The sequence below is a fragment of the Megalopta genalis genome, chromosome 4, assembly GCF_051020955.1.
Source record: "Megalopta genalis isolate 19385.01 chromosome 4, iyMegGena1_principal, whole genome shotgun sequence".
Taxonomy (NCBI): domain Eukaryota; kingdom Metazoa; phylum Arthropoda; class Insecta; order Hymenoptera; family Halictidae; genus Megalopta; species Megalopta genalis.
The window spans coordinates 30,715,520-30,737,467 of record NC_135016.1 but is presented as its reverse complement, the minus strand read 5'-3'; the positions used below and the strand labels follow the sequence as shown (position 1 = coordinate 30,737,467).

The window sequence follows — 21,948 nt, the reverse complement described above, 5'->3', positions numbered from 1 at the left end:
AAATTAAAACGGCCGTCACGGTTAAATTAATTATTATTTCGGGTCCGAAAAATTAGTAAATATTCTTCAGACGTTCTAAAGTAAAGGTGAACAGCGTTTTTCTTAAAAGTATCATTGTTACGTAGTAAAAAAAAAATCCGGAAAGTTCTCGCTTCGTGATTTGTTCAATACTTCGAACGCGGCTCAAGTCCGTCCCGACCATCTGTCAAAGCCTCGTGCTGCGGGCTCTCGAACTTCGCGCCGTCACCTCTCATTGGCCAGTGTTTTTCGTTAATAACTCGTAAACAAAGCTGCAGATTGCATTTTCGCAAAGGAAAGAGTTACTTCAAATGACCTCAGCTACCCCTCATTTTCGGCTGTTAAAGTAATTGTGGAACACCCTGTATATTATTATATATATATTATATTATATATGTTGGGATTATGGAATGAAAAAATGAATATGATTCTAATTCTTTTCTTAAAAAGACTTTATTTTATTCCTTTATTGAGAGAAGGTATATGGGCGAAAACGATCGAGCGACCAAACTCTACTGAGAGTCCGGTAAGAAAAAACGCTTCTTTTATACCCTTTTTGGGTTCGTCTTATCCACCAATCAGAGACGTTTATTTGTCGCGTTTCACATTGTATACGTGACGCTGGGATCCCCAAACAGTCAGGGCACGATGTGTATCTAATGGTACCGGTGATGATGTATCGCGGTATCTATTATATACAGTTTACATCACCGTCGTTGCCCGCTGACGGAACCGACGAAAATGTAAACCGATATCTTAGTATCTTAGTACTAAGTAAACTATAGATTAATTTTTGTTCGAGGCTAAAATTTCAACAATATATAATATATATAATATAATATAATATAATATAACCCCTCTAGCATTTCTTAGGGGCTGTTCGTCGCAAAACTTTCTTCGGATCCTTTCTTCGTGTCTAATCGGGTAGTATAAGTATTCTTTGTTTATTTGCAGTACCTCCAAGCGCGCCAGCTCTTTACGTAACCAGCTCCACATCGAGTAGCATTTTGTTACACTGGAAAGCCGGGCACACTGGCGGTGCTCCGCTAACAGGATACACGTTACATTATCGAACGACTCACGGTAATCAGGAAGAACTGCAGCTGTCTCGTCATGCTACTAGTCACGAACTCAAGGTACATGCTCCTTTTACAAGAGGAACGCTCCAAATAAAGTACCGCACTGTAGACAAATCTTCAGTCTCGCTACGACTAGAATCGTCTTATTCGATCGGAATCTTCGAAACGGAGAGTCTACACAAAATTGCAGTGTCTAAAAACAGGATCGAACTACCAAAACTGTAGCCTTTTCGGACGCGCAATTAGTTCAGCTATCTGTAAGATCCACCGGAACAGGGCGCGGCATATTTGTTTTATCTTTTACTTCGTTCAAATAGATTCCTAATAATCTGGAATAATATGAAATAATAAAAACATTCGACACTTCGTATTAGGAAACCAGACATTTCTGTTAAAATAAAATATCGAATATAATGATTTGAAGAAATAACAGATAATTTATTTTTTTTTTGCAAAAGCAAATAAATCATTTAATTAAACATTTAGTCAATGAAATACATTACGACTAGACTACGGATCTCTGTACAAAGTAAAAATTGTCTATGTCTATTGCAAGAAGCAGGAGTCGCTTAGAAGTTTCTTTTCGTCTTTAATTATTTTAGTAATGATTTAGTAATTCTTCAAAACATCGAGATCTGGTCGTTAAACGTCTCTTGCAAAAATAAAAGCTATAGGAGAAAGATAACATATTTATGGACTGACCATCGTATTCATAATTTTCAGGGACTCTTGTGTGGGAACACCTACCAATTATACCTAAGGTCTCGCAACAAAATTGGAAGCAGCCCGTCGTCGCCTGTCCTCTCGGTCCGAACACAAGGACAAGCGCCAGGAATTCCACCCGCTGCGTCTTTTCTCAGTCCAAACTCGACGACGCTTGTCCTGCGACTCCACGTGTGGCCCGACAATGGCTGTCCGATCCTCTACTTCGTGATTCAGTATAGACCCATCAACGAGTTCCACTGGACGCTGGTGTCGAATAGCGTCAAGATGCAACGACGTTTCATCGTGACGAACCTGCAGCCTAGCTCGGTTTACCAATTAAAAGTCGAAGCGCACAATGTAGCTGGCAGCAACCAAGCGGAATTTACATTTGTAACGTTGACGAAGGAAGGTGGTAAGCCTGGTTAATTATACGTTGCTTTCGTTAAGCCTGAGCATACAACGCTTTTGCTGCTACCGAGCGTAATTTGCGTAACGTATATAACGAACATAAGAATGTTGCTCATCTCTTCTCAAATAAATATCAAATATTCTTCTTCTGCTTTCAAACAACAATTTAACTTTCCAGAAATAACATTTCACGGCACTTTTTCTATGATTTTCAAACGGGTTTTGAGTACAATATGTCCACTTCGCAACGAAATCGTTTCTTTTCTTAGTTCACTCTCTAAAAGTGGATGTTTTCGATTAGGTTTATATAGACGATTGTTTAATAACTTTTTAATTACTTAATGCTGCTTTGTCTAGCGTAATCGATTTTCTTACTACATTCGAATGAATGGACTATTAAAAAATTCACAGCTCGATTATAGCTTAAACATAAACTAATCGATCGATGTCGCGAACGTTCGTCGAAATTCAACAAAATATTCGCACTGCGAGAAGCTAGCCTGAGCACAGCCCGCTGGTGACACTTATCACATTGCAAGAGTTCTATCCAAAAGCACTGTGTTCCTGAAACTTTGCAGAACCACCCTCGCCAGAACTCTCGAAACGCGGTATCGCATCGGCTGTGCCGTTTTACGCTGACGTGAGGGTGATGCTGCCGTTGATAGTGACCATCGTTGCTTTGCTGATCGCCGTGGTGATCGTAGCCTTTCGCTGGAAAAACAGTAAGCTCGGATTTTCGTGGTGTCCCAGCCACTGCTCGGAAGAGCGAGAACTTCGCGAAACTATTCACGTCGCCCTTAAAATTCGCAGGATATCTTGGGGACAGGGTTCAACGGCCGATGAAAGAGTCTCAGGAGAACCAACAGAATGCGGAGACGCAAAGGGAACGATACTACGCCACCATTCACAAGGTCGCCTTGCAACAAGCGAATACGGGCGGAGGGCCCGACAAGATTCCAGGTGAACCTTTGTTACGATACGGACGACAGCCAGGTTTGGTACTATAATTGTTGTTCAGATAACAGTCGCACGCGTAGCGCAGTTCGAATGGGTCTGGACGAACCCGTTTAGCGTTCGATTGCTGTTCACCAGGGGCGGTCGTTTATTTTGTCGCGTCTTCGTTCTGTGTCGTCACCGTAGTCCGAGATTCTTCATGATTTTTCTTTGCGCTTCTTGTACGATCATACTTTTCATATACTAATCATACTGTTGGTATGCTCTCTCCCATGGAACGATTTAAGTCTGACAATTCGTTCTTCGAACGTGTTCACGATCTTTCGAGGCACATCCTCCTCTTTCGATATTATTAGAAAGTATGCAAATACCATCCGAGAATGAGTTGCAAGACCTTGACTCTCCCTCATGATAGACTTCTCACACATTTGCTCCACCGAGTTTGGTTGAACGTTTACTCATGCATCGCTTGAATCATCCACGATCATCCGACTCTTAGTACGTTGTACTCGACAAAGTAAGTAAACGAATTTACCGAATTAACATGGATCGCACAACGAGCCTTGATCGCGTTTGCGAGCGATCTCCGATGCACCGAAAAGGAAGTTACTCGATCCATTTTAATTAGGCATCAACTATAGACGTCATTTCTCAAATAGATTGATATCCTTTTATGGGACACTAAAGAAATAATAAATAAAAATAATATAAAAATAATAAATAACGATTAAAGACAATTTGGCAGAGGTTTAACTTGTAGCATCGAGTTTGCAGACGAATAATTTCACTCGGAAAGGGTGTTGTATAAAAGCAATAGTAAATTCTTGAATTTTGATACCTGATTGCTAGTCTGTGGATTTCTGTGCTAGTCTTTTCGTCGAGCATGGGTAAGTGAAATGCGGAAGACATGAAAATTATTTGAAAATCTTGTTACAGTATTTTTAATCGATTGCAGATATTGATACTCGGATGACGGGACTCGGGTCCATTTGGGCCGAGAACATAGATATAAATATAGAATATAAATATTGTTACTTTTATTTAGTTTCCGACGATTGTCTTAAATTTTATAGAACAACTAATATGTCCAGAAGGAGTACCTTAAAAAGTCTGTTAACGAAAACTGTTTAACGAAGTTATAAATGATCTTAAGCATGCTCAGTTATATTTTCGTCAAGGTTATTTTTGTCAAGGTTATCGAAGGAAGAATAATATCATTATTTAACTCGGGTTTTGTAGCATCGATGCAAACAATTTTGATTTCAAATATAAATCCGCGAACTACTAATCGGTGAATAGACAAATTCTGTTTAAATTAAAAACAAATCATAGAGCTAAATCGTCGCATCGTATTCGAGCGAAAGAATTCGTCGTGCAACACAGAATGTTCGACGTCCCTTGCAATCAAAGGACAAAGTAACATAGCGAATGTAAAACGACAGTTGACATGGAAACCAGGGAACTCATTCATACCCACAGAAGTCATCCCGACGCGATTTGAAAGGTAGGCAATGCCTCTGGTGGGTTACAGAGACAGCGGAGGACATCTCTCCGTACGCTACGTTCCAGCTTTCGGAGGGTGGCGGGGGAAGCCTGGCCGGGTTGGGAGGTCTGGGAGGACTGGGAGGCGCGGCGGAAGCTTCAGCAGCCGGTCTCCACCCGAACAACACTCTTCTTCACAGTTTCATGTATCACGAGCACGCCATGACCGAAGGGTGCGCAAGTCCTCCGCCTGCCGCGACCGTACGTTTTATTATGGATTAATGGCACAGCCGACGTTCAAATGCGACTATTAACCCCTTGCCGTACTTTGTCAAGCTTCTTTCGCGATGAAGATGTCCTGTTAAGTATGAATGTCATTCTTAAATCGGAACGAAATTCGGTTCTCTTGTCATCAATATTTAAGTACTCGCGTAAATGTATAGCCACATAATAAATATAAATATATTATATATTATATATAATATAAATATATATAAATAAATATATATATTTTTTATTTTATTATCATTAATATATTATTTATATATATAGAATATATAATATATATTTATATATATATTCTTTTTCTTTCAAGAAATTATTACAATCGAAGAGATAGAATTGAAGGTAATGGTACGGCAAAGGGTTAACCAGAGTTGAGCTAAATTTAATTCGGGCGATGTGTAAGAGATAAGAAATCAAATTTTGTTCCACATTAACGTACGAATATTCGATCGAATAAAAATATATGTAGATAGCAATTAATCTGAACAAGAAGTAGAATTCATTATTCGAATAATAATTTGTTCGTACAAGGATTCATTTCGAAATTAATCGATCTGAGTAAAAATGATAGAATATAATATGTTCTTTCATAGTTTGTTGCTTAACTCCTTACATATTTTAGACGAATTAATTTACGTAACGGATACATCCACTAAAAGTAAAACTACTTCGATTTTCAACTGGAAAGCCTGTTTGTCCTTTCGATCTTATTTCTGTATATATTTTTCTTTCTTAAATATTTGACACAGTGTGATATTATGATTTCGCAGAGCATGAAGAGCGTTTCGTCAAGGAGACGTCAACAGAGAAAACAACAAACCCCGGGCGACGTCGAGAGCGACGAGAGCGAGTCTGACCCGGATCAACTGACGAGCTCTCGCACGGAGTCTTCCAATCAGTTGGACGCTGGCAAACTGAAACACAGTACGTTGAAATGTTCTCAGTGAGATCGTTTTTAATATTCCATTTAATTCATGACACATCCTTAATTCACGACTCTCGATTAAGATGAATATATCATGTATCCTTATATGAAAATCATATTTGTCATTGACGATACAAATAACGTAACGTCGAGATACATACATGTGTATCACGTATTCGCTCCAATTGATTTATGAGAAGACGGAAGACTAGGCTCACATGCTCTTTGTATCTTGCTGTCGCTCAATTATTAATCGCGGCCTACGATAATATTCTAATGTTCATAAAATCGCTCACAGTTCGGGCCGTTTCCGACTTCATTTATCACGGTACGTCGAGCACTTCATCGGACATCTCACCCATGTCAGAACAGAAGTCACTCCCACGAAGAGGACGATCTAGGTGATTAATAAACAAACATTAGTTTCCTGAATTTTTCTGCAGAGTATATACATTGCATCACGCAGGGAGTTTTCGAAAAGTTCCATAAAAATTTACCGAAATCTTTTACATGCGTACGGTGTGTTCGCTTTAACTCGATACGCTGAAGTATCTCTCCGATAAGACCGAAGATATTGAAACTTCGAACATCTTTTCTTGTCTCAAACCGCCCTGCAATATCGTAAATATGAAAGCGTAGCATTCTATTTAAAAATACCAACTAGATCTCGAAGTCTCCCAACGTCCCAGATTTTACTTATAAAACAAATATACAGGGTGTCCCATAATCATGTTAACACCCGAAAAGTAGTGATTCCTGAACTTATTTGAAGTAACTTTTTCCTTTGCGTAAATGCGATCCGCGGCTTCGTTTACGAGTTATTAACGAAAAGCACTGGCCAATGAGAAGCGAGTTCGGCTGGCGCTAGGCGGCCGGAGCCAATGAGCGGAACTGGGCTTCGCGCGCTCGTTGGCTGGGCCGCCTGGCCGCCAGCCGAGCTCGCGTCTTATTGGTCAGTGTTTGTTCGTTAATAACTCGTAAACGAAGCTGCGGATTGCATTTTCGCTAAGGAAAAAGTTACTTCGAATGACCTCGGGAAACGAGGGACACACATTTCCGATGGGACATCCTGTATTTTCAGCACATTACGTCTCTTTCGGATCGAACGATCTTTTCTCAAACACAGTTTTTTAGTATCTTTTGTCCCTTCTGAGATATACTAGAGACGAGTTCGAATGGCGTTTATAAGAGGTGTTTCACAATAGGCAGTTTTACCTTACCTGCCATTTTACTAACCACGTGAATTTGGTCGTCTCGGAAGATGGCATGTCCCCAGCAGGAGCTCGCTACGCACGGTATTACCGCCGATCTCGGTCGCGGAGACCACGTTCGTAGGCAATCAGGGGAACGTAGTGGCGGGGAACGGAGATCGTTCCGATCGACCGGAGCTCAGCGAGGCCGAGTGCGACATCGACTCCTTGAAGAAGCTGAAACTCGGCCTGAGGAGCTCCCTGTGGTCAAGGCCGAGCACCCAGAACAACCCCTCCTCCGACTACTCGATCGCCGTTTAATTCGCCCGCCCATTAACCCCTGAGTGCCACCGGCACGTCCCGTGTGTGTCCCACGGTAGGCAAACTTTGTATTCCTGTTCCCCCTCCCTTATCCGCACCCCGTGGTCCAAGGAAACGAGAAAAGAAAAAAAAAGGAAAAGAAAGAATTAATAAGAAATTAGGTGAAATGAATCCTTCTCTATCCGCGGTGTCCCGCCGCGATACTTTCGACGTCGTTTTAGAGCTCTACGAAAGATAAATTTTCGAGGCGCGCGCGCGCGCGAGAGGACGCGCAGCGGATCACGCGCGTCCCTCTCTACCCATTTCTTCTCTCTGTCGATTACATAGGTGAAATTTGAAATTCCGCTCGTTGCCGGGGTATCGTCCCGCGTGAATCCGTTCGCAGGCAACGAGGCGAAGAACGGGACGCGGTCGCGCGACGACCGACCGGTGCAGTATCGTCGAAAGTATCCGTTCGGCGGTGGTAATCGCCCCAAGTCTGGACGCTCGATCTCACCCCCTTTTTCCCTCTTTGCCTGTGACGCAACGAGAATATTACGAGCGTGCGTGCGTGGACGCGACGAGTGAGTGAATGATCGGTTGGTTGAATGAGTTTAATCGCGTGCAGGAGTGCGTGCCAAACGACAATTTGCTCAGACCGCCGCGACTCGGTCGCCGGCGCGGCGGCCGACCCATTCGAGACCAAAGACTTAATCGTACGAACAGAGCACGGGAAAGTCCTTCGAGCGTCCGGAAACCGGCGGACTACGAAGCCGTTAAGATTCCAAGCTGTATCCAATTCCGAAACGATCGCTTCGTCTTCCTCCGGACGTCGCCACAACGATTTTAGGGACGACCGTTCGTTATTCCTGATAACGTAGCGGAGCCGGTCACCGTAAGATCACCGATTGCTGTACCTGTGCTTTGTTTTTGGGCATTATTAACTTTTACAAACTGTTAAAAATGCAATGAGTCGTTGCATGAGTCGACACAATTTCATTTGCATAAAATGGCTCCGATCGCAAAGGGGTGAATTCTTTTATTCTTTTATTTCGTTTATTTTTGAATTTAATTTTTTGTATTTATAGCAAATTTTGAAATAAATTTTATAAGTATCGTTGCTTTATCAACGCTGAATCATTTAGAATTTGTAATAAGAATTTTACGATTGAGTTATGTCGAATTTTGATTCCATCATATAATTATCCGTCCCTTTCTTAAGTCTTTAATATTTATATGTGTTGGTTTTATTCGTACAAATTTAAATTCACAAGATTAACGTATATTACATGCTATGTTTTATATAAATCCTTTAAAAAGTATTGTTTTCATTTTTTTATATTAGAAATGTACGTGGTTTCCCGTTTTTAATCTGGATATTACTGTAAAGATATTATTCTAGAATTTTATATAATTATTCTTTTAATTCGAAAATAAGCAAAATAAAAGAATACGAAAATTTAATATGTCTTATTCGACAAACATAAGATGAATCGTGCCCGAAAACGAACCGAAAGCACAGCAATTGATCACCCCACAGTGACCGGTTCCACTACCCTAGTTAAATCGTGCGAAACGCGCGTCGCATACTTTTGACGATTTTGTGGCTAGATCTATTTGAATCGATACTCGTCGATCGACTTTACGTATTTTGGCACTTATTTGTTTGAGATCAAGGTTGAGCTTCTTATTGGACTCGATACAAATAGCTGATCGGTCGAACTGGCTACTAGAAAGCTAGAATTTAAATGAAATGTTTGTAATTGGTCGTGGATTCGAGTCTTGACAACCGAGGATTAATTGAATCGTCTCTATTAAATGAAATTGTTTGCTGTTTTCAAGGAATTGCTTCCGCAAATACAAACTTAACTTGAGCGATAAACTCGAACCTATAAAGCCTATATGATTACAAACCATTGTCCGTTTTGTAAATTATTATATATAGCGGATCTCTTCGTACATAGAGTATACGAAAGGTATCCCATGAGCAAAGATACGATTCACCTGTCCAATAACGAACGAATTTGTTAGTACATATTCAAAATATATTACTACATACTTCGATAGTTGCAAATGATTTACTCGATAATCGAACAAACGTTTATACTTGTGTACAGTTACTCGAGTAACTGAGTATACTATAAGTATAGTCACTTATAACTAATATCGTAGTCAAAGTGGAAACGATTCTTTTTGCAAAAATAAGACAACACCGTAGAATAAACTTTTCCAACAACGATCTCCGATTCGAGAGAATTCGTTGAAGTTGCACAGAACGATCTACGCTAAGAAATTCCATCGGCCTAATCGCCGATGACCGATGGCCTCGTAGTTTTTGTCGTAAAGTAGCTTATTTTCTTACAGAAGTATGTGCCCTACGTTGTAGAAATGAATCATTGCGTAACTAATTGTCACGAAGCTAGTAATCTGTCACCGCAACATGCACAGCCCGGAGCATTTATTTTGGTCACGCTGGCCTACACCGTTCGTTCTTCGATTCTTAGACAAGTCCGTCGTTATTTTTTGCAACAGCGTTCCACGCTCGCTTTCAATCAGACCCCGCGTCATCGACTGATCCCTCGTTACGACACGGCGAAGCTTTTAAGCGCCTGTTCTTGAGCAACGTTTCACTCTTGCGACAGTACTCGTTATCGAGCACGACTCTACGCTACGTTGAACAATAAAAATCTTATAACGATTGCATAATTGTGCCGCGTAAATCAAGTTCCCCGGAATGCGATGCTTAATCTCCATTTCGTTTTGTCGTCGGATTCCTGTCGCGTCGATCAAAAATGTCTTTGAACCGCTTCCGCGTCGAGTAATCCAAAAATGGGTCCAGTAAATTTCAAAATTGTGAAAGTAGATCTTGTCGAAATAAAAGCCATCGAGATAATAAGTTGCACTTCAGGATCTCGAATAGAAAGTTACTTCTGATAAAAGTTAAGAATCGTATCGGAATTTTTTTAAGGAAGCAATTCCTTTTGTTTTCGACGAAAGATAACGCACCAATATCCTCGAATTCGTCGAATATCTTCGCTGCTCTGTATTTACACGATCGGCAAATATTGCCAGCAACGTATCGGTTATACTGCCGACATCGTGTCCGATTAGAATTCTCAAAAAAAAAGTTATTTCTCAAGCTTGCATAAATGGTAAATCAAAAATCAAACGGTATCTTTTGCGTTAAATTTCACATAACTCGTATATCAAAGGGTTAACAGTTCGACCGCCGCGTTACCCTCACGGGTATCGGAATTATTTGCTTAAATTTGAAAATCAATTTCTACGCTGCTCTATAACGATCAAAATCGAAAAAATAATCGATAGCATGAACTTTTCAATTTGACCGAATCGAGTACCTCGATTCCACGAAATTATCGAGGTTTTGCGACGCGGCGGCGAGAATGTTACCGAGTCCAAGCGGCACTCTCGCGGGACGACGAAGCGATCGTTTTCAATTCGCAAGACTGATTTTCTTACTCTGCGTTCGATCTCGAGGAGCCGATGAAAATGATTTGCTGATCGAATCGGCGCGGCAGCGTGATTCCGCCAAAGCCCGGACCGTGCTCACCTGTGTCCAGTGCGTGCGTGCGTGGTATTAGAATCGGGAACGAGATTACGAAACGATCGTGCGACGATTTGGCCGTATACACGCAGCTGTTAAGGAGTATTCGTCGAGGAGCGTCGCGTCGTCGGGCGACGATTACCGTTGGCCGCGTGCTCCCGCCGTCACGAGGCGGACACGTCGCCGACGGGGTTGGGCTCTGTTGCATTGTAAAGTTTATACGTACGTCTAAACATCGTTGATTACTTTAAGTCCGTTATTAATCCTAAGACGTCTGACTAAGACATTATTTCCGTGGCGGAGAGACCGGCCGTCGACCGGCTCCGCCCCCGCTCTGTACATTTCTTCCATGCCGAGACGAGACGCCAGTCGAACGTCGCCGGCGTCTATCCCGACGCCCGGTTGTTCACCGTTCGAAACCGGCATCCTTCTTCGAATGTCGCGCACTTTTAACTTAAGGCTCGCCAACTATTTTTAAATCGAAAACGCCGGACACCGGTCGCTTCGGGAAACTACAGCTCGTGCCACGAATCTCGGTCGTGGCGAAGGAATCTGGCTACCGACCCTCCGTTCGTCTTCTCTTCTTCGTTAATCGAGTATCCAGCAAGTATCGACACAATAATCATTTGATTTCAGTCGATAATTTCACGTTAAAGTTTACGTTGGTTCTACAGATACGTGGCCTCTACCATGACATTTCGTGTTTGCAGTCTTTAAGCACATATTTCAGAATGTTGTCATAAGAATAACGTCATAAACGTTCATTCGGATATTTAACCATTTTTATCATAATATATGTTCAATGAAACAAATTTAACGAATAAATTCTCGTTAATTGTACCTTTACAATTTCAATAGAACTTATACAGCATAAAATGAAAGTTCTTCTATAACAAGAAAAGATACTCTTTGCTCATCGACGTTATAAAGTTCGCGATCGTTGTAACAAATACGCAATGCTTTTTCGATGAATAGTACCGTAGTAATAGTAAATAATTATTACGGTGAAAGTTACATTCTGTGTATGTTGTTTCTTTATGATATTTAGGTTGTTAACTTTGAGTTTAAAGCTTAATTGGATTTCTATTATCGGTCATACTTTTAGCAAACGTTCTGGAATAACTTCTTCATCGGGCCGCAATCATTTTTTCCCATTTTTAATCAATGCCACGTACTTTTTTGTATAATACATTGTCATACATCGAAACAGATCGATCTTACCGCGTTGTCGAAGAAGAGAGAGAGAAGCCGTGCTCCTATTACGCGATCGATATTCGTGGGGCTAGTACTACAGATTCTTCGCGAAAGTGTTCATAGCGTTACGTCAATAATTGTTTACCATTATTGACACAATAGTTTAGCATCGAATCGTTGGACCTGTTATCTCGCAGGCTGAGACTATAATCGTCGAGCGTCTACTCTCCTGTACTCGTTCGATCTACCTGAAAGTCTTTCTCGAATTTTTGGATGCAAAGAATGGCAATAAAACGATACGCATATCCTTGAGGAGCAATATTTCGTCGGGATGGATCATTTTTTGTTTCCAGTTGTGACACACGACTTCACGATCTTTTGGTACGCGATACCATTTTACTTTTTTGCACTCGACGACTGCGAAATCACAAGTGGGACGAATAAAAGTTTCGAGTCTCTCGTTCGAACGCGAACGAAACATCGTCTCGTACGTTTTAAATAAAATCGAGCGGGTTCCGCTACTTTTGTTTGCATCGCGAAAATCAAGGAAGATGTTTTAGATACGTTATCCGTCATCCGGCGAGACACGAAACTGCCAGCGCAAAGGTAATACCAAACTCGGCAACGTTCGAAAGCATATCGATCCTGTCGGATCCGAAACCGAGAGGAACGGACAACGAGTCCGATCGACCCGCAACGAATTCAAGCGTACCCTCAGACTGATTTCGAAAGTAAAAATAAACGGTATAGACACCGCCCGCGCGCGTTCCCGCGTATCGTGTTCAGCGCGGCGAAAGAGTTCCAAAAGTTCCACGACACTGCCATTCCGCGAACATACTCGAGTGTGCCAAAAACACGGCCGACCACTTCCTATTTCCGATAACAATAATTTTACGCGATCTCGAGCGATCCCTAGGCTAAACACGTTTTTTCGATGTACTTTACGAAAACCGTTTGCTGCGCGAACACGCTGCAATTTATGTTCGCGACATTAAACGCGCCGCGGTCCATACATTTTCGATTTGACTCTAAAGCATCGAATACGCTTACTTTTTAACCGACTTCGCTCTCGTACGCTTTTCCATGCAGTCGATGTAATTTGACCGAACCATGATTCGTTTCAACTGGAAAAGTTTAATTAAACTTTGGCTAATTTTATACTTGTTATAATTCCTTCTTAGCATTGGAAGATACAGTTTCGAAAGAATCTCTGTATCTCGCAACAGGTATCTCGAATTATTGTATTTTGAGTCAGGCTCGCGACCCTAAGCTCGTGGACCGCGGCGTATACTTTAATAACAGCTAAGTTCCGGAAGTGTGCGCGACACTGCGAAGACGAGGGCGTAGGTATGCGTATATATAAATTTATATAAATATATATATGTACTTAAAGCGCGTGTATGCGCATACATTACGATACATACATGAGTGTATATACGAGAAGCACGTCAATCAAACTCGTAGAGTTCGATTAATTTGTTAGGCCCTGTGCGGGAAGCGGGTATCGTTTATCGGACGATAACATCGGACGATTTTTGTACATGTTTTATTGTGTCATCGGCCGATCAATTATCCGTCGTACGACGACTGCGTACGTTTTAACGAGTTCTTTCGATATCCGATTGCTTTTTCGATTCCAGGAATATCTTGGAACCTTTGGACATTACACCCGATGAAAATTCATTTCTCCAAGGCGACGAACGCTTGTTCCGTTCCTGAGAATTGCTTCGTGAAAGTCTTTGTCGTCTTTTATCTGAAACGACACGCTATTGCTGTTCTTCGGACTACTATTTGTTCCGCTGTTCGGATGAAAGAATTGATTTGATTAAATTCTTTTTTCATTTAATTCGATCACAAATATCTTATTTCTAAACATACGTTTCAACCAGGTTCGTTTACATTTCACTTTTCATTTTTATTTGTTCTCAGACCTTTGTGTTCGCTCCAAATTAATTTCTGCCGTTCAAAAATTTGGAACACTGTCATTTAAAATTCCATTGTTACATCAATTCGTTGCAGCAGAACGTTCGCTGAATTGTATCAAAAATTAGAAGAACGTTGCGTTTCGAAACTGTTTCGCGCTCCGATCATTTGGAACGACAGTAATTGTAGTTCGAATAATACATATATAGGACAAAGTTATCAACAAATTTCTCCTTAGTTTGAGAACGCGCTAATTCGGTTACCGAATTCCATGTCCTATCGCGATCCGATCTCGTCGACGCGTTTCACAAGTGGCAACCCAGTTGGAAGTGTTCGTCGCCTCGGCCAAACGATGCATCACCAAACCGACGAACGTCACCACTTTTCTCTTCGTTGATCGTCGGATCAAACACAATCGAGCCCCACGATGCTACGAACGGTGTGTTTTAATTAAAACAGTGACGTAACTTGCAACGCCTCGAAACTCGAAATACATCCAAAGGTCCGCGCGGACCTACGCGTAGCCACGGCTGACCCTAACACGAGGATCTAGGTACGAAGAATCTAGTAATCGAGGATCTCGGTGTCGAAGATCTAGTAATCGAGGATCTCGGTGTCGAAGATCTAGTAATCGAGGATCTCGGTGTCGAAGATCTAGTAATCGAGGATCTCGGTGTCGAAGATCTAGTAATCGAGGATCTCGGTGTCGAAGATCTAGTAATCGAGGATCTCGGTGTCGAAGATCTAGTCACCGATGGATCGGGGATCAATCGTTACGAAATCCGCGAAGACGAATCGGCGGATTGAAAACTTTGCATCTCAATGTACCACGAAGTGTAAACGATTTCAAAGCAGCATTCGATTAGAACGAAGAAATCAATTTGACCTATGCATCGCTTCTCACACGAACATTCGTCGTCCGTAGAAATTACTCTGGATCCGTACGATTCAATTAGTATCGCCTATACGTGTCAGTTTTCTATTTCCTAATCGATGCATTCGAAGTTACGTCACCGGTTTGTCCGCGTCTGCGAAGGAACGGAGGCGTGGACAATGAGCAAATCAAACGAACAATTATTACTGTAACTACTATTAGCATCGTTGTAAAAACAAAAGATGTGAGGGAGAGAACTAGAGGAAGAATCCACGGTGCGAATGCGACGGTGTGTGTGCCTGCGAGTCGAAAACTCGAAACGAAGCGTGGCCGCTGTGCTGTGCAACACCCAGGAAGCCAGAGAATTTTTCTTCCATGTTTCGCCGGTCCGCGAGACCTGCGAAACGCGACGTGGCCACAGCTGAAACTGTATCTAGTCGGTGGTATGGCGTTTCGAAGCATTGTGTCGATCGTAGAATCGATAAAATAAATTGATATCCTGTAAAGTATTATAAAACAATCCAGACTCCGACGGCGTTTCATTTCAACCCCTCGAAATGTCGATTCAGTCGCGACAATTTTCCTCGAGAGAAAACGGAACGCGTTCTTCGTTTCTTTCCGGTTTTCTCGATTTTTTTTGAATTTATTTAGCTTGTGTTTAACGTTAATTTATTAGCGTGCACCGCAAATAAATTCGGTTAGACGTATAAACGTACTGCAATTATCAGGAAGCAGTGAGACGAATCGTTGCAAATGTATATAACTGTGATTTGAAGCCACTTATAATCGGAACGTTATATAATCGATCGAACGTGTTATCTTGTTAATAAATAGAAAACGATGTTCGACGTAACTAAACTTATTTTTGATATTGTACGCTATGAGTACTATTCGTGTTGGTGAAAGCGTATTATTTATCTTGCTTCTGCTTCTGAATAGGATGCTCCGAATTAACGAAGAATAACTTTAAATAGCGTGGAAGTTTAAATTTAATGTTTAATAAAAAAGAACACAAAATAAATGCACACCGATGTTGAAAATAGTGTTTAAGCGTGACGAAAGGTTCGCTAGTATCCGGTGAGTTCGGAGAACGTGGAGTCCATGTCGTCGCAGATGTATTTGTATTTTTCTTTTTCTCTGAACAGGAAATCTGGAAAACGACGACTGTAAGTAACGAACAAACGTAACAAGAATATACATATGAAACGATCTGAAAATGAACCTTCTCTCGCATCCAGTTCCTTCGAAAATACTTTCACCATCTTCTCTGCGATGATGGCCCTCTTTTCGGCGGTTTTCAGTTTCGCTTTCAATTCCTTCAGTTGCAGCTTAAATTCTTCCACCCTCTGATTAGCCTAAAACAATCCAAGCACGTTACGACATAATCGTTATCATAGCTTTAGGATCGTTGAAGTAACAATTACTTTTTCTTCAGATACTTCGAGAGATTTCAATATGTTGCCGACAATGAACAGTTCATCCTCTCGTTCCACAATCTTCCTAGGAATTTGAAAAATCATTATAACATTTTCTGACCCGTGACCGACTTGTTTGCGAACTCACGCCTCGCTCGACTTCACCCTCTCTTCGGCAGCCTCCAGTTCGTCTTCCACGAAGACCAACTTCCTCGAGATCTCGTCCGATTTTGTATCCGCGTCCTCGGCGATCAGCCTCGCTTCTTTCAATTGTGCCATCAATTGGTCCATTCTCTCCTCGTCCTGCTTGCTCCTGTTCTCCAGCACTTTGCAAATGCTGGAAGAAACAATTTTCGCATTGAGTCGTCGACGAAACCCTTTCGATAAAAGTTGTTGAACCCTTTAGGTCCATGAAAAAAAATAGCTCACTCTTTTCAGTTTCACTATTCCGAGCAAATCAAATCTACATAACATTTTAAGTATTAACAATTAATCAACGATAGAAGGTTTAGTGTATACTCTACAGTTGACAAGAGTTGGAGTTGCTCTCTTAAGCAACAACAAGTAAAAAATAAGAAAGTCTGTTTAACCCGAGTTTCCTATATTTTGACATGAAGAATAATTTACTTAATTTGTTATCATTTAATAAAAAGAATGTGAGATATTCTGTGAGAAGTTGATATAAAGCGAAATTGCGATTAGCTTGCGAAACGCGAGATTTTCGAATTACGGGATTAAATAATTTTGTGTACTTTGAAGTTATCGGATAATTCGAAGAATAATAAGATAGTTCAGGTAACTAGCCGTTTTGCATCCTCAGCAGTCTCCATCGCCTGCGCCAACTTCGTTTGGGCCGTCAGACGACGTTCCTCCGATTTCTCCAAGTTATGTATACATTGCTGCATCTTTCTGTTCAAAACCGCCAATTCCGATTGAGTCTATCCTCGTAATCAAATAGAATTTCTCATAATGAACTGGATCAAATATTATCATCTACTACATATTATCATCTACTAACCACGATATAAACCCTCTCCTTCTGCTCGAGATCTCTATTCGATTTCTCCAGTTGGGCCTTGCTCAGTTCCAAATCACGTTCCATTTGTATCAATTTCTTCGCCAGTTCACGCACCTCGTCCTTCAGCTTTTCTTCTCGCCGGTTCGCTTCCTTCGCCTGTTGGTCGCACATGTCCGCCTTATCCATTGCCAGGTCCTTCTCGATCTTTAGAGTCTGCAGACGTTTCTTAATCGCGTTCATCGTATCGCCGATCAATCACGAGTTTTCGGACGAAAGCTGTGCCTGGATGAAGAAAATTTGCAAATTCGATTAATGCTTCGTGAAAATAATAATTATACAACTCGAGCTCGATCTAGGCGATGCTAATTTCTTGTATAACGTTTGAAATACTTACTTTCGGACTCGTAAATAATCATTTAATATGAAATGTATTTATCCGATCTACTTTTCCTCCAAAAAATTGGAGAAGAAGGAATTCTTCTCGAAACGATCAGGCATTCTGATCTCGTAAAAACCATAAAGTGCTTGTTAACTTCGGTTTAAAAAGCGACAGATTCAAGGGTATTTTGGGATTAACGGAGAAAAATGTCATTCTTTGGGAAGTGTTTCGTACGTATTTCTTTTCATATTACGAAAAAACGACACGTGAAAAAATGGTAACGTCGTTCGATTCATAGGACACATTCAGCTGAATTCACTTCCGAAAGTATCGTTAATATTGAAACACGCGAACACTTTTGCGAGACGAATGTTCGGCGTTTGTTCATAAGAAAATTATGATTTTTACGTACCGGCGTTTGGAAAATCAATTTCCTCGAGACTGTATCCCTACGGTCTTTCAAAGCGAAGCTCGCGGGTTACTGCACTCGGTGACCGACGAGGACAATGCTTTATAGACACAAAGAAATGCAAAAGAACCTAACAGTCCGTTCCTTTAGTTAGACGCAAACGAATTCCTCGACTTCTCTAGACGTTTATATTCTTCCGATCGGCCAATTCACACGGAGGTTAACAGGTACACAATGACGATCTTTTTAACCAGAAATAAACTTATTGTTCGGATTAAAAGTAATTGTCCAATTATTACGTTGTCGGTGTAACAGCTATCACATATATCGCGTATTAAAAGTTACGTACATTGCGATAAAAATAATTTAACAGATCAGATTTATCAGACTTTTTGTTTTACATTTCAGGCAGCTTTATTTCACGAGAAACATTCGATACAAAACTTGGAAACTGTATGTTAAAACGGTAAATATTAATATCGTCGAAAACATTTAGTTTCCGTTGTTTAACGTCCCGGGAGGATACTGTTCGACGAGTGACAAACAAATGACGAGGCAAGCAGGTATAACTTTTTAAATACCGTTTATTGAAAATTCGGATTCGTTATACAATGATAAAAAGGGGGCACAGAGTCGTGCTTGCTTTCAAGTATCGCGATCTCCTCTTTGAAACCTCTGAAAGAAAAATACATGGTCTATCGTCAATTCTATCCAAGAAAAGAAAACAAGAAAGACTATCGTTTCTGAAGCAAGTCGGCCCGGTTAAGCAGCAACCGGTCAAGCATTATCAAAGCGAAGCAAAGCGATTCGGCGGAGGCTACTTAATCTCCATATTAATAAACTAACGATATTTGCGATCGTTTATTCGCCTGTTAGTCGCAGAACTCGTGTAGCAAACGAATCGTGAAACTTTTGAATCATTAGCGATACGCGTCAAGTTGGCGTAGCCGGAGGCAGACAGCCGAAGCCCGAAGTATTTCGGCCATGTTAAATGTAGCAAACAAGCGAAAGAGGCACAGAATAACAAAATAAATGAAACTCCATCCATTCCGGGGTTTTAATATCCGGTCATTTCCGCGAACGTGGCGTCCATGTCGTCGCAAACGGCCTTGTACTTCTCCTTTTCTTCTCTGAGCTCGTCTGCAAAAAGAATCGTCGTTAATAAGATGTCGTTCTTGCGAGGATACAGGTCCCGATCGAATGCACAAACACGGACAAACGTTTCCGATTTACCTTCCTTCCTGTCTACTTCCTTCAGCAAATTCTTCACTGTTCTCTCGGCGAGAATAGCGCGTTTCTCAGCTTCCTTCAGCTTCTTCTTCAACTCCTTCAGCTGTATCTTGAAGTCCTCTACTCTTTGGTTGGCCTAAGTCACCAGGTTTTGAAACAACGGTACATGTTACAATTAAAACTCGTGTCTTCGAAAGAAACGTGTTAACCACGGTGTAAATACCTTCTCTTCTGATACTTCTAACGATTTTACGATGTTTTGCACAATAAACAGCTCGTCCTCTCGTTCTATGATTTTCCTGTTGGCGCGTTCACATGTATATGTAATTTGATCGGGAAACAACCGGGGAGATAGCGTAACGAAATTATACAAACGCCTCGCTGGTTTTCACTCTTTCCTCGGCCCCTTCCAGCTCCTCTTCAACGAACTGCAGTTTCTTCGAGATCTCGTCGGACTTCGAGTCCGCATCCTCGGCGATCAGTCTAGCATCCTTCAATTCCTGCATCAGCTTCTCCATGCGTTCCTCGTCCAGTCGACTTCTGTCTTCCAACACTTTGCACATTCTGCGAATCAGAAATATATCAACATTGGCTTCTACTGGATTAACATAAAGTTTCGATACCAGACGCTTTAACAAAATCAATCGTGTCTAATCGATCAAGTATGAAAGCGCACTGTGCAATTACGTTTTCGTTCTAATAACTCGTTGAATTCAATCGTTTCGACTCTAATTATCTACTTTACCTTTATGATACACGAATTTCGCTTTCGCAAACAGTTCGAATAATTTAAATCGTTTACTCGGGGTACGGTACATTTTAAATGTTTGTACTCGATTAAAAACTGATAAATTTTCACAGAATTAAGCGTTTCTCTTTCGTCGACTAAAACACGCGTGGAGACTACAGATGCGCAATATTTAATAACAGCGAGAAATGAAAACTAAATAGACTAATAAGAACCTTGACGCGTCATCAGCAAGTTCTGTCGCCCGTCCGAGCTTCGTCGTCGCAGTAAGGCGCAGTTCTTCCTTCTTCGTGAGCGACGCTTCAATTTCCTGCACTCTTTTCGTCAGGGTGGTACGATCTTGCTCTGCCTATCGATGCGAACCATATTTTAGAAACTCGGCGATAACGAAAATATGGTTGTAAACAGGAAAATGTTCCTCGAATGTAACTCGACGAAATAGAAACTTGAATCGGTTCGTTGTATTTACGCACCCTGGTCCATGATTTCTCGCATTGCTCCAATTCGGCCGTGGAGTGCTCTAGATTAGTCTTGGCAACAACATAATCTCGCTCGAGCTGGGCCAGTCTCTTCTCCAGATCCTTCACCTCGTCGTTCAGCTGATCAGCGCGCAGGTTCTCCTGTTTAGCTTTGTTCTCGTTCGTCTCGACCTTCTCGTTCGCGGCGTCCATCTCCATCTTCAACGCCGCAATCTTTTTCTTTATCGCCTCCATGATGACGGCCGGTGCTTCTCCGCTCCCTTTTCACGAAATCGTTCGTCGCGTCCTTCGGACCTGATCAATTTAGAAAAACAATTCAAAATTCGGAACGTTCAACGCTGGAGACGGAACGCTCTTGTCGAACCGTTAGCGCGGCTCCGGCTTCGAGGAGACTTCGTGCAAGGCCTGAGCAAGTGGCCTGAACCGACTATTCGAATTAATTAGGAAACTAGAACGTTGGTGGAAAAGTGTCCATTGACATGTACGAATAAGCGTCAGTTGAATTATACGAAAAATCTAGCGCTGCTGTACCAAATGAAGAAATGCGCCAACGCATTACCTAGATCGCTATTATTTTATTATTCGTGTTTGACAGCGATTGAGATCAATTTCACCATCGCCACTTTATCGACACACTTGCGTAACATCACAATTATAAGAAAACTCACTAATGTGGATTTACCTACGCTCAGACGGAAAGATAGCAGCTACCGACAAGCTCGGCCAGTCTGACCACGGTCGTGCCGTATTTACTGTGACTGGACGATCGAGAAAAGAAGAAAGCGGAAGTGTGGACGGTCGAAAGATGTAATCTGCTTCGCGAAAGAGGTGTAAATCGCGTCGTTTTACGAGAAACAGGATCGTGTCCGACTTGATATACCGGAGCACCGCACTTCACCCTCTTTCATTCGAAGTAGGCACCGTGGAAGCGCCGCGTTACTCGTTTACACGCCAGTGAACAACATTTATTTAGTAACAAACGCGTCGCAGAAAGGAGAAGAAAAAGACAATTACGGGTTAAAAGGGGGACAACACTCACTGTAATCGTCGCGATGATCCGCGATGAGAATGCACAACCGGATGCCTTCGAAAGCCTAAGCTAAAATAAAACGAAACCGGCGTCGCGAGCCTCCTCGAACGCCTCGATCCAATCCAATTCTATAATTGCTTGTCGCCTTGTTGGCTGTCGTCCCGATTTTATCCCGGCTCTTCACTGGTCGATTCCTCGCTGACTACCGACGAAACGCGATCTCCGCCTCCCTTATGCTATTCTCGGATCGGAGGAATTCCGTTCCCCGTTTCCTGTCGACCACGTAACCGATTCCCCACGGTAAATACCATAGGAAAAACGAGAAATCTATCCACCGC

The 21,948-nt window shown here is 41.7% G+C and overlaps 3 protein-coding genes across 15 annotated transcripts in view; 1 reads left to right on the top strand and 2 right to left on the bottom strand.

Annotated features, from left to right (window-relative positions):
* The window catches only part of Dscam2 (Down syndrome cell adhesion molecule 2), a 205,638-nt gene extending 190,216 nt beyond the window's left edge, over window positions 1–15,422 (top strand). For 4 of the 12 annotated variants that reach the window (XM_033466701.2, XM_033466702.2, XM_033466698.2 and 1 more), the window contains exons 23-30: window positions 973–1,154; window positions 1,821–2,214; window positions 2,789–2,932; window positions 3,021–3,203; window positions 4,696–4,907; window positions 5,702–5,855; window positions 6,155–6,257; window positions 7,118–15,422. In XM_033466701.2, coding sequence (XP_033322592.1) covers window positions 973–1,154; window positions 1,821–2,214; window positions 2,789–2,932; window positions 3,021–3,203; window positions 4,696–4,907; window positions 5,702–5,855; window positions 6,155–6,257; window positions 7,118–7,367 — 1,622 coding nt within the window. In that variant the 3' untranslated portion in view covers window positions 7,368–15,422. The remainder of the gene's footprint in view (window positions 1–972; window positions 1,155–1,820; window positions 2,215–2,788; window positions 2,933–3,020; window positions 3,204–4,695; window positions 4,908–5,701; window positions 5,856–6,154; window positions 6,258–7,117) is intronic. The other 8 variants (XM_076520957.1, XM_076520958.1, XM_033466703.2 and 5 more) reach the window with 5 other exon arrangements.
* Window positions 15,423–15,880: 458 nt separating this feature from the next.
* LOC117218433 (tropomyosin) lies at window positions 15,881–18,220 on the bottom strand. The gene is made up of 7 exons (XM_033466797.2): window positions 18,127–18,220; window positions 17,336–17,617; window positions 17,122–17,255; window positions 16,466–16,654; window positions 16,327–16,402; window positions 16,125–16,257; window positions 15,881–16,052 (listed from the first exon to the last, which is right to left on the bottom strand). Exons 2-7 carry the CDS (start codon window positions 17,573–17,575, stop codon window positions 15,970–15,972), a joined length of 855 nt encoding a protein of 284 aa, XP_033322688.1. The 5' UTR covers window positions 17,576–17,617; window positions 18,127–18,220; the 3' UTR covers window positions 15,881–15,969.
* A 469-nt stretch (window positions 18,221–18,689) lies between these two features.
* LOC117218429 (tropomyosin) lies at window positions 18,690–21,774 on the bottom strand. Of its 2 annotated transcripts, none has more exons than XM_033466787.2 (7): window positions 21,620–21,774; window positions 20,575–20,874; window positions 20,317–20,450; window positions 19,729–19,917; window positions 19,577–19,652; window positions 19,357–19,489; window positions 18,690–19,263 (listed from the first exon to the last, which is right to left on the bottom strand). In XM_033466787.2, exons 2-7 carry the CDS (start codon window positions 20,812–20,814, stop codon window positions 19,181–19,183), a joined length of 855 nt encoding a protein of 284 aa, XP_033322678.1. In that variant the 5' UTR covers window positions 20,815–20,874; window positions 21,620–21,774; the 3' UTR covers window positions 18,690–19,180. The 2 variants fall into 2 exon arrangements, with proteins under 2 accessions (XP_033322678.1, XP_033322679.1); XM_033466788.2 differs by lacking the exon at window positions 21,620–21,774 and adding an exon at window positions 21,263–21,522.
* Between the last annotated feature and the right edge of the window lie 174 nt (window positions 21,775–21,948).